General features: G+C 38.8%; 1 protein-coding gene across 1 annotated transcript in view; it reads left to right on the plus strand.

Annotated features, from left to right (window-relative positions):
- LOC126100312 (dnaJ homolog subfamily C member 10-like) overlaps positions 1-13,207 on the plus strand; it is a 140,793-nt gene that overhangs the window by 48,231 nt on the left and 79,355 nt on the right. The window contains exons 6-7 of the mRNA XM_049910923.1: positions 4,944-5,162; positions 7,361-7,703. Of these exons, the coding sequence (XP_049766880.1) occupies positions 4,944-5,162; positions 7,361-7,703 (562 nt within the window). The remainder of the gene's footprint in view (positions 1-4,943; positions 5,163-7,360; positions 7,704-13,207) is intronic.

Consider the following 13,207-nt stretch of genomic DNA (forward strand, 5'->3'; position numbering starts at 1 on the left):
TGTAGTCCATGATTTATTTTTTGACTTCTGTGTGATTTGAGCTACCTTTAGAGAAAAAACAGTTTTCAAAAGTAGAAGTAGCTTTATTAATGGATGCTTTGTATTTTCCATTTGAGTTAGAAGTATTGTAAACATCTTTGCAGTCAATGTCTTCATGCAATTTCCTGAATTTCACAATTTTTGACTGATTTATTACCCCCCTGTACTCAGATTTAATAGATTTTTTTTTATCCTGACAAGTTTCAACATTTAACACAAGATGCGGCATGTCGTGATCAGATAGCCCATTTGCTATTGGTTTTGTGATATGACTTTTTTCGCTTAATTTGTGTACAAAGATATTATCAACAGCAGTCTCAGAGCATTTACATACTATGATTGCATAGTTCACAGTACAAACTAAATTGAATGACAGACTTACTAATTGCAATAATTTTTCAACAATGGAGCTTTTCAATAGGTCCACTTAAAATCACCAACAACGTGAGATGGAACAACAGAGCCTCCAGATTCTTTATGAAGAAGTTAAAATTTCCTGAAGGTGATATGTATGTGCTTACTATTACAAACAACTTATTTCGAAATACACTACTGATGCACAAGCTTCTAAGTGCTGCTGTGAGCAAAATTTATTAACATCAATATTCTTGAAATCAAAACAGTTTCTGACAAATGTGGAAACTCCTCCTTTCTCCATATTGTCTCTACAGAAGGAAGAAGCTAACTTGAATCCTGTAACATTTAACATATCTATCACTTGATGTTCAGAGAGGCAGATTATATCAGTTGGTTTGCTGAACTCTAATTCTTCAACACAAATAAGCAACTCATAAAGCTTATCCCTTAGTCCTCAGATATTCTGATGCAATAAGGATAACTGATTTTGTACACTTGCTGAATTAAAACTGGATGAATGTAATTGTCCTGTCAATTTTTGGGTATCTCTAGTTTCAGTCAGAGGCTGTCTACATGAATTATGTTCATTAAAATTTGCTTTCTGACTGCCTTTTTTTATCAGTGTGAATGTCATTTTCAGCCTGTCTCTGAACATCTTTAGTTTCTGCCCTCCCTACCCCAAAAAACTGCTGTTCTGTCCCTTGTAAAAACTTGTGATAGTTATTTACTATTAGCCAAGACAATCTTCCCCTTCCCTTTCCTGTCGAGGTGAAGGCCATATAGTCCTACCTACAAATGGTCAACAGGAACCACACCGATATGAGACCCCATACATGATCCAAGCAACCTTTCCACTTCTAAATTGACTCTCCTAACAGAAGAGTTTAAATGTGGACCATCACGGTGCCTCAAGATACAAGGCCAACAACAGTAAGTTTTATTGATGAAGCTATCTTTACCAGGTCACTCTAAATTGAATAATTAGGGTTCCTGTCTTATGCTGCCCCCCTTCCCCCTCCCTCCATCCCCACCCACCCACTATTACCTACCACAGTGTCTTCCTTTGCGAAGTCTTTGCGAAGTGAACCTACATTCTCTAGAATCTGAACCAGACTTGCACTAGGTTTAAAAAAAACTTGAGTTGTGGTAACCTGACCCTAGTTCATCCTGCAACAATTGGTCAACACCTCTACCATGTGAACTATTTAACGGAAAAAATTTCTTCTTCACAACTTTTCTGGCTTCTTACTTTTCAAACACTTTCTGAAAGTTTGTTGTGTCCTATCTACTCCTACATCTGTTTGTGGCTCATCAGTTTCCAACTGTGACAACAGATCAAATCTGTTTTCCACATTCACAACAACACTGTCTGAGAAAGTTCTTTTTTACTTCTTCTATAACCTGTTGTCACTTCCCACCTCTTTTTTCCCTTCTCCCTTCTTAACTAGCCTCATTTCATCAGCATGGTGTCTGTGACATGTGAATAGCTGGTCACACAAATAAATTTCTGTAACAGGCCAAAACAGCAGGCCATTTCTGAGGGTATCTCTAACAGATTGGGCCTCTCTAACAGATTGGGCCTACCCATCTGAAGCCCATCGTTTCTTACTAATGTACAAGTGCTGGCCGTCATATCTAGTCTCAAAGATCTGCCCGCAAACCCGGTCTGTTTGTGTGTGGCGTAATGCGGCAGATTTTTGCAGTTTATCCATGGACCCAGGACTCTGGCACTTCTTGGCACGCCATAGGCCGTGGGTGATGGATTTCAGGAATTGTGATTACGTCACTGCAAGTAAATTGTACAGTGTGGCGTTTTGTAGACATTTTATTTATTCTAGTACATTTTGGCACTTTGAAAGTAGTTCATATATTATAAAGTATGGGCGATAAGAAGAAGAAAATTGTGGCAGTCACAGGCAGTCTGTGTGCTATGTTCTCACATATTTCTTGAAAGAAAAACCACACAATACCTGTAAAATAATACATAACACAATGAATAATGTCTGATAGTAACAAACATAGTAGAACCAATGTTTTATTGGTGGTCACCTATAGTGTTCATTTATACAACTCTTTCCTGCCATATACACTTCTTTCAAGAGACCTACTTTTTTCTGAGGTTGTTTCGAAGGTATTTTAAATCTGTCTTGTGACTCCAACAAAATGCATATGCTTCTCACCAAATGTGTTTTGTTTTATTGAAATAAAATAACATCAGTGATCTTAAAGAAGCACACATACCATCTGGCTTGCTTTCTCCATCTAAAAACTGTTCATTACAAAAGATGTGGATTTTAGTACTTAAGATTTTTGCTCACGTGTTTAGAAAATACAGAAGTCCTTACATTTTTTTGACAACTTATGTCTTTACATACTCTTGAGATCTTAAAATTTATCAGGGAAAAATGCTAAAACTTCTCTGGAAATCGGAGATATCAGGTAATTTCACTTGGAGAAACTTGTGGCAACCCTAATATCTCAAACAACTTGGTTTTTTAAAATCAGGTAATATTTTTTTATACACCCTGTATATTAGGAAGGAGATAAGAAACACTTTAATCATTTTCTTACCATCTTGAAGCATGGTATTAGTTTTTGACCATTTATTCTGGAGAGTTCAAACTCACTAATCATTCACACTGTGTGCTTCTGCAGTTAACTAACTGTAACTGTTTTATTACTTAACTAAAATAAACCTTGACTGAGTGTTATGAAGGTTCTGCAAATATTTCCTGAATAAGGAGCTTAAAATTTCAGCATTCCAGCACATTCACAAATATAGCATTCATAAATATTGTAAGAGTTAGTTTCCCATTTCCTTTCTCCTGCATAATATTTCACACTCTTTACCGCTTTTTTCATTTCACTACCATCCATTTCTCCCTCCCTGTATGTGTGATTTTTTTTGTTCTTGTACCCGGTGTCTGGGAAGTAAGGATAAATTTGAATTTTGCACTGTTTTGTCATATGATGATTGGCAGCCGTGGTTTTTTCATGTCTGTTATCTGTGATGCTTCCCAGTAGTAGCCTGATAGCTTTTGTGTGTTGTGCATTGTTGTTTGATGTTTATTTTCATCATGGAGCAGATGACAACTGAGTGTATCCAAGTGCTAAAAAGTTATTACAAAAACAATGGAAGTCCCATGGCAACCACTTGTGAATTGCGTGTGACACTTGGACGAATGCTGCTCCAACCGAATCATCATTTTGGAAGTTAATGCAGAAGTTTGAATTCATGGGCTCTGTTTCAAATATTAAGAAAATGGGACAGGCGCATTCTGTTCAATCTCTCTCTCTCTCTCTCTCTCTCTCTCTCTCTCACACACACACACACACACACACACACACACACACACACACACAAAATGCTGTCGTGTGTGACAATGTAACTGTAAGCCCCAGAAAATTGGTTCACCAACAAGCTGAAAAATTGAATTTATCACCAAGTCACTGCATGAAATCCTTTCAAAAGATCTGAACATGCATGCTGTTGAGATTCAACATACACAAGAGTTGAAGCCTGCAGATAATGGAAGAGAGACATCGATTTGCTCAACTCACAACTATGTGGTGTGGGTTCTGGGCAGGAGGAGTGAGTGGCCCATACTTTATTGAAAATGATGAGGCAGCTGCCATCAATGTGAATGGAAACCGTTTACCAAAACATACTTTTTGATTGGTTTTACCCTCTTATTGGTGAAAATGATTTTTGGTTTCAACAATGTGGTGCAACATATCACACTTCATGTGAAACAGTTGCTCTACTGAATGAAAAGTTTTCTCAAAAAATTATCTCTTTGCAAGGCAAAAGGAATGGCCTGCCAGCTCTTGTGATCTTATGCCTTGTGACTTTTTTTGTGGGCAATTTGTGGAATCAAAAGCAGTACATGAACAAACTGCAAACAATACACCAATTGAAGGATGAAATTAAAAGGATTACTAATGGCATCCCACTAGGTGTTTGTGAATGTGTCATCAAGAACTTCAATTAATGCATCGCATCAAGAACTTCAATTAACACGTTGCATGTAGAACGTCAAACACATTGCTTGTTGCTGTGTGGCCTTGGGTGGTCGTATGGAGGATATCATTTTTCATACATAAATGGGAGATGTTACTTAATGTGTTTGTAAAAAGAATTAAATTTTCAATACTTTCAATGAAATTTGTGTGTTCTATAGCACTTTAATATTCATCCCTACTTTCTGTACACTCTTTATAATTCTCTCTCTCTCTCTCTCTCTCTCTCTCTCTCCCTCCCTCCCTCCCCCCCTCTCTCCCCCCCTCTCTCTCTCCCTCCCTCCCCCCCTCTCTCTCCCCCTCTCTCTCGCACACACTCTTGCTCACATGCGCGCGCGCGCGCAGCGCGCGCGCACACACACACACACACACACACACACACACACACACACAGTGGTGTATCCACATATATACTATAAGTTTTAAATTCTATTTGTAGAGTAAGATGTGACATTAAGCTATAAATTACTTATGTATAAATGAGAATATTATACATGAGTATTGCTTATAGAATGTGTATTTTGTAGGAAGGCTTGGCTCTTGTTGGAGAGGTGAACTGTGTGGTGAGTCATGCATTGTGCCAGGAAGTTTCTGGTGGCCGAACACATCCTATTGGCTTAATTATCTTTTGGAAGAACAAGGACTCATTGTACCCGCTTGACACAGTGACTTCAGCAAAAGATATTACTGAACAGGTGCTTTCATTTCTCCCACATGCCACAGAATTTGATGCTGAGACATTTGAGGTGAGTAGTTTTTAAATCCCTGGTATGTAATGCAAAATTTGTGCAATATTAAGTGCTTAATACTGAGTCAATCCATATAAAATCAACAGATTTTTTAAAACTTTTGCCATGATGCTCCAGATTTTTTTTAACACTTCACCGTAGCCGTATAGTTAACAAATGCTGCAAACTGTAACAGCCATTGACCATGCCAATGCATTCATTTTTGCTTTTGAAGTATGAAAAAATTGTGAAATTTTCCAAGTGTTTTGAGGAATAAATTTCAGTATTGCTCCAAAAGCATTGAAACTATGGAGTTCACTCTGGTATCATTTTAAAGCTCTTGAACTGTGCTTTGATATAATATCAAAACAACATTACTGAGAGATCAATTTAAACTTTGAAAAATAAAATTTTTTTTCTAAATTTGAAAAATTCTCATTATAATTTGTTTGCTCTTGATAAAATTTGAAGATAGAGAAAGGTGGGTTGAAAGGAGAATTAATTTTCAAATATGAGGATATTTCGGAAAGTAAAGATACACCGTACGCCAGAGGAACAGAAGAGTTTTGGTGAGCAAGTTGGCAGTACTGGTGTTAACCTTGAACCGTTAGCTTTCTCCTCGCGGTCGTTTGGCAGTTGAACATTGCTTCTGGTTGGAGTAGGTCGTGTTTAAAATGGCTGCGCAATTCAGAATCCCGCCAAATGCGAAGTGCTCTCCGTCATACGTTTTCTTCATGCAAAAGGTCAGCGACCAACGGACATTCAAAAAGAAATTGTTTCTGTTTATGGGAACATTGTGAATCGACAAAATGTAACGAAGTGGTGTTGTTATTTCTCTGAAGGTACGACCAATGTTCATGACAAACAAAGAACCGGTCGGCCATCTGTGATCTCTGATGCCCTTCTTCGGAGAACGGAGGAAGCAATTCGTGCGAATAGGCGTCTCACATTGAAAGAATTGCATCAGATCATACCGGACGTGTCAATGACAACTCTTTATGATGTTGTGACTGTCAAGTTAGGGTACAGGAAATTGTGTGCGTGCTGGGTTCCAAAACTGTTAACGGAACTATTCATCAATTGTTGAAATAGCTAGAGTCGGTCAAAACTCCATGAGTCTAAATTGAAAGCTAAAGACAAAGTCATAGAAAATTAAAAATAATGTTAGCTTTTGTAATCAGGCATTTATTCATCTGATGAGAGAGAAAAGTGATTGTAGAAAGTGAAACTAATGAGAGACAAATTGAGGAAGTTTCCAAAAACTAAGTTGAAAGAGATGCAGTGATGCAGACATAATTTCACTTTAGATTTGTCTGTTGCCCTGCGCTATCAAGTCGTACTTGCACTGGGGCTCATTTGACTTTTAACTAATCTCAAATTGATTTCACTTTCTCTTTTGCAAGATAACATACTTCTGTTTCTAGAAGGTACTGTATCTATTTTGTGACACTCTGTGTGTGTGTGTGTGTGTGTGTGTGTGTGTGTGTGTGTGTGTGTGTGTGTGTGTGTCATTATTGCTATAAGCTGATTAAGAAATTTAAAAAATTGACTGTACTTCCAACAAGTCAGCTATTTTATTTGTTGTAATTCATAACATTGAATAATTTTTGCTGGATATAGTAATGTAGGAATACTGGAACACTTCTAATTATCATGTTCGTCATCCTGTTTTGCAACAACTAGAAATACATTTAGAACTCAAAGTTTGAGAATATTATAAACATATATCAAAAAGGTTTCTGTGCACATAATGCAACAAGTCATTCCAGTAACTGCTTTTCACAGCCCTGATTATTTCCATGACTATCAGAGTAACTTGAACATGTAGTTGTGTGTTTGAGTTTTGTGTCACTCTGTGGTAGGATGATGAACCTTCATTTAAGCAATTTTGTACTTAACTGCATTTGTACTTATTGCCAGTGTGGTTACCTCAGATTTACATTAAAAGCAGGTTTCATAGTTAATGATTACAAATAAAATCCTGTCTGTTGACTGGCTTGTGTGTCATGCAGACAGTCACAATAACCATTGTTCTCGTCTCCAATATTGTCATGTAGGTATCGTAAATGTAATTTGAAACTATCAAATTCTACCTTCCAAGAATTTTTAATACATTTTGTTTGCAGGTTAAAAATTTGTGTCTTCTTTTGATAAAATTTAAAATGACTGAAATGAGTTGATATTCTTACCAAAGAACAATAATTTTTTTTCAACAGGATATGCGTACGCAACTCCGTTTAGATCCAGAGGCACCATTCTGGCTGGTACACTTTTATGCAGGGGTCGAAGATGTAAAGCAGTCACTAGACTTGAAAAGATTGCCCGCGCTTGTTGGGGACATAAAACTTGGCAGGTTCCACTGTGGAAGGGCTGTAGATGCTTGCCGTGCACTACCAGTGTCTCGATATCCACTGTTTGCACTGTTCAAGCCAGGCGGTGGTCATGAAGTGCATCATGGTCGTGAGACAGCATACGATATAGCAACATTTGCCAGACACAGTCGTGCAGCTCCCTACATGCGATCGATAACGCCCGAAGAGTTCCTTCAGCAGACTCAAGGTACACAACACCTAGGAAGTAGAGTTTAAGTGGTATGCTAAACACTTAAATAATGAGGATATGTGTAAGAGTATTTAAATTTAGCTTCAGCTCTTGACTTTTCCATTTTGTGAGTCATGTTCTAGTTGCTCGTCATTGAGTACCCTGTACTCTGATAAGGTATGCTCTCTGGTCATGAGTAACAGAAATTTTAAGACTTTGCACAGATATTGTGTGTGTGTGTGTGTGTGTGTGTGTGTGTGTGTGTGTGTGTGTGTGTGTGTGTGTGCGTGTGTGTGTGTGTGTGTGTGTTTGGGGATGCGCACGTTTGGCGTAAAAATAACTATACCACAGTATCAGACACTCATTTTTTGTCTATGTTCTACATATTGCAGCTTGATAACAGGGGCAACTGACAACTCATACTCAACCCAGAGAACAATTATTGTTTGTTTGGTATGAAGCTTGGAATATTTTTTCTTGTTTGTGAGTAAAATCATGACTCTGTGTAAAGTCTCACACATACCCACAGCAGGACTGCACATTAAGAAAGATACATTATTTCTTTTTTACTTTATTTGTAAATTTTGATTGGGTATATTGCTTGGTGGCATTAGTGTTATGATAGTATATAAAAAAACACAGCGATATTTCTAATAAATAAACTGAGGTTTTTATTTTTATTTGTTTTTATTTTTTATTCTTATACACTTGAATACAGTTGTGGTTGAGATGTGTCTGAAACTGAAGGAAGATGTACTCCTTTCATTACAAATCACAACTGCAACTGGCAACACAGTGCCCATGAAATGCAGGTATCTTGGATTCATTTCTGACTTGGCACATAGTTTTAACATGTCAGATATACTCCACTTAGAGTAGAAACAATTTCATCTCAGTAAAGATGTTTTTATCATAATTTTGACATTGAAAAAGAGACAGTGTCTCTGGAAAAGTAAAGATGACTAACAATTTCTCCAAACTATTCTTCTCATTGAAAGAGGGATAATGCATATAATAATACTATAGTCCGATCTACAAACAGCAGTGATTCGCACAGTTAGAGTCTTGGGTAGGGACGACATTGTTAATTGGTCCAAGCAACTACTGCGCTACATGCATACATGTGCTTGATGCATGCGTGTATCTTGCAAATTATGTCTCACTTACTTGTGTAGAAATTATCGTTTATCACCACCATCAGTAATATTGCACAACAAATGGAATAAAAATTCATGCTGCAATCACATTTAATGTTCTCTTTGGCTACGACACCGTTAGCTGCAACAGGCAGAAGATGTACTTTTTTAGTGTTGTACGTTTTAACAATATTGACTGAGATAAACTCATGCTGCAATGTTCTTCTTAGACATGCCAGTGTAGAAGTTGGCACAGAAACAGCTAGGAGAAAAATCCATGCAATTTGCATGTTTGTTTATATATAAAAGCCAACTTCAGAATTTTCCTTTGCATGGGGAGACCTCATATAAAGATTCGTGCGGTGACTTGAAATTCTAGACTCACATATTTTACTGTTCGTGTCACTTTGGCATAATCTATCATTAACTGTATCAATATTCATTTGTGTTGTGATATATTGTGAAATTTTGAACATTTGCGAGTGCTGCAGTAAACATCTGTTGTCATCATCAGTTGCAAGCATAAAGTTATTTGTGCTCTTTTAAAATTTTTAGAACAGTAGGCCCATGCTCATTCAAAACAAACTGTTCTCTGATTTCATTGTATAACTACATGAAAAATAGGTTGTTTCTGAGAATTTTCAGACACTTATAAAACTTTATTTTTATAAGTTACCAATACAAGTATTTTGGATACGTATCTTATTTCGTAGCAAATCAGTGTTTTTGGTTCACAGTTGCTGCCAAAGAACAGATCATCCCTAAATTTCATTGTATATCAATGCAAATAAACAAGTATTTGAGAATTTTCAGAAGCTACCATTGTCCTCTGCATTTTCTGAATGGTAGTAAATCGGTGTTTGTTATTTAGTTACTGCAGCAGATATTCTGACATATTGTGTTACATGTAGTTTTCCCTTAAAGAGGAGTAGCGCTGTATATTATCTACATTTATCATATATTAACTCTGTTTTTATGTTTGCTAACAACTATAATTAACCTCAAATAGTTTTACGAAGCTAGTAATTTTTGGCACAGGTTTTTTTGTTGCCTTAATAGAAACCTCATTTTGTGTATTTGCGCTAATTCTGATAGGGAAGTAGGAACCTTGTAACTCAATAGATTAAAAGATAATCAGTGGACTTAATTTAAAGTTATTTGTTCACTGTGCTGTAATACATTGCACCAGCTAAAATGCAGCCCCACTGAGAATCCTATTCCCAAACACAGAATGAGCTGGTTGACATTCATAAGCAGCTGTAAATCACTCTGACTATTGTCAAATGATGGGCAGTTGCTGTGTCGTCGTGTTGGAAGAGCTCTCAAGAGTCATGTGCATGTGGTAATGGTATCCCAATTACTATCCGCTCCTGTGAATCCTGTCTCCTCTGCAGAAAGTACAGAATCTGTTATTACTTGTCCACCTGACTTTGAGTGGTGTTTCAGTGGTACAGGTTGGTGTCCTGTACAGGGTGGATGGGACCAAGGAGGACTTGGAGTGTTCTACCAATCCCCCTAACTAACGAGATGGAGGTTCTGTCTTTCACTGAAACCGAAACTGAGCCAGTGGGACTCACTTCATATGTTGTGATGAAACCTGTTTTGTCTGGCGTCAAGAGGAGGCAAACACAAAAGGGTAGGGGGCTATTAGTCGTTGGCAGTTCAAATGAATGGCGAATGATGATACCCTTAGCCCACCCAGGTAGCTGTGTGGTCTGACGCACATCTTTTCGGATTGGGGAGGAGTGCCTGGTCTCCAGCACGAATCCACCCGGCGAAGTCGAGGTCCGGTGAGCCGGCCAGTCTGTGGATGGTTTTTAGGCGGTTTTCCATCTGCCTCAGCAAATACGGGCTGGTTCCCCTTTTCCGCTTCAACTACACTATGTCGGCAATTGCTGTGCAAACAAGTTCTTCACATATGCGTACAACACCATTACTCCACCACGCAGACATAGGGGTTACACTCGTCTGGTGTGAGACGTTCGAGAGGGGAGGGGGGGGGGGGTTACACTGGGGGTGGCACCACACAATAACCCTGAAAGAGTGGTTCAGTGCGGGGCGGCGGAGGGGTGAAGTGGTAGTCATCGTGGGGTTGTGCACCACTGCGGCTGCAGCGGGGCAGAGCCTCTCCGTCGTTTCTAGGCCCCTGGTTAACATACAATACAATGCTACCCTTTAGGGAAATGGCAGCAAGGGCCAGGAAAGGACACCAGATGCAGTTAGTGTGTATGCCTGGAAGCCTCATTCAGCATGCAGCCGTAGGGGGAACAGGGTACACCGAACTGCAGATGGTGGCACACGTTGGAACAAATGAGGCCTGTCGTCAGGGCTCTGAAGTCATACTCGAGTCATTCCAGCAACTGGCAAAGTAGGTTGAGAAGGCAAGACTTGGACATGGAGTTTCAACAAACCTCACAATTTGCAGCATTGTCCCCAGAACTGATTGTGGGCCTTTGGTTCCAATCTAGGCTGGGACTTTGGACTTGTGCCATAGAGTTGAGAACAGTAATGGGTGAGATGTGCACTATACATCAGAGGGTGCTACTCAGCTAGTTTGACTGTATGTGGTTTACACACAAGGGCTTTTTTTACATTAGGTGACTCTCCATCTGATATAGATAATGATAGCTGTAGGAAACCCAGAAGTATCAGTGTAAGATAGAAAGAAATGCCTCCCACAGGTGAGAATATTAAAATTCTAATGGCTTACTGTTGAAGTATTCTCAACAAAGTGCTAGAGTTTAAAACACTCCTGAAAAGCAGTGAAGCTTACATAATACCAGGTATAGAATGTGGGTAGAAATTTGAAGTCAGTAGCAATGAGATTTCTGGGGGAAATATATATCGATAGGATAGACAAATAGAAATGCAGGTGGTGTATTTGTTGCAATAGACAGGAAACTCAAAACCACTGAGATAGAAATTGAAGCTGCATGTGAGATTGTGTGAGCAAGATTCAGTATCAGGGGTGGGGACAAAATGATAATTGGGTCCTTCTGTCACTCGCAAAATTCATCTCCGATGTGACCGAAAACTTTAGAGAAAACTCCAGTCACCATCAATGGAAACTTTAATCATCCAATAATCAATTGCGAAAATTACCGTTTTGTTAGTACTGGGTGTGATAAGACATCCTGTGAAACATTATTAAATGCCTTCTCTGAAAACTATCTACATCAGGTAGTTTGTAAGCTCACTTATGATGGAAATACAGGGTGATTCAAAAAGAATACCACAACTTTAGGAATTTAACAAACGACAAAAGGCAGAGCTAAGCACTATCTGTCGGCGAATTAAGGGAGCTATAAAGTTTCATTTAGTTGTACATTTGTTCGCTTGAGGCGCTGTTGACTAGGCATCAGCGTCAGTTGATGCTAAGATGGCGACTGCTCAACAGAAAGCTTTTTGTGTTATTGAGTACGGCAGAAGTGAATCGACGAGAATCCGCGGGAAACAACTCAGTATGAACGTGACTCGCCTAAGGTGAACGTTTTCTGTGCCATTTCAGCCAATAAAGATTTTGGTCCCTCTTTCTTCGAAGGTGCTACTGTAACTGGACTACAGTATCTGGAGATGTTAGAGAATTGGCTGTTCCCTCAGCTCGAACAAGAAGCACAACAATTCATATATCAGCAGGATGGAGCGCCACCACATTGGCATTATCTGTCCGTAACTACCTGAACGTCAACTACCCGAGGCGATGGATCGGCCGCCAGGCAGCCCGTGACAGAGCACTTCATCACTGGCCTCCAAGAAGCCCTGATCTTACCCCCTGCGATTTTTTCTTATGAGGGTATGTTAAGGATATGGTGTTTCGGCCACCTCTCCCAGCCACCATTGATGATTTGAAACGAGAAAAAACAGCAGCTATCCAAACTGTTACGCCTGATATGCTACAGAGAGTGTGGAACGAGTTGGAGCATCGGGTTGATATTGCTCGAGTGTCTGGAGGGAGCCATATTGAACATCTCTGAACTTGTTTTTGAGTGAAAAAAAACTTTTTTAAATACTCTTTGTAATGATGTATAACAGAAGGTTATATTATGTTTCTTTCATTAAATACACATTTTTAAAGTTGTGGTATTCTTTTTGAATCACCCTGTATGTCGTATCTAATGGCAACAAATAGACGTAATCTATTTGAGGATGTTCACAATGAAAGTGACCCTGATGTGCTTGTGGTGGCAATGACTACCTAAGCACAAAGGACAACTAAAACAAGCAGAAAGATACATTTGTTCAGTAAACTAGATACAAAATCATAGCATCGCATCGTAGTGAGGAGCTTGAAACTTTCAGCACAATGCAGGATCATGGAGAGGAACTCCAGTGCAAGTTTAAAAGAATAATTGACCATGCCCTGGATATATATGTACCCAGTAGAAC

This window comes from Schistocerca cancellata, chromosome 9, assembly GCF_023864275.1.
Source record: "Schistocerca cancellata isolate TAMUIC-IGC-003103 chromosome 9, iqSchCanc2.1, whole genome shotgun sequence".
In the NCBI taxonomy this organism is placed as follows: Eukaryota; Metazoa; Arthropoda; class Insecta; order Orthoptera; family Acrididae; genus Schistocerca; species Schistocerca cancellata.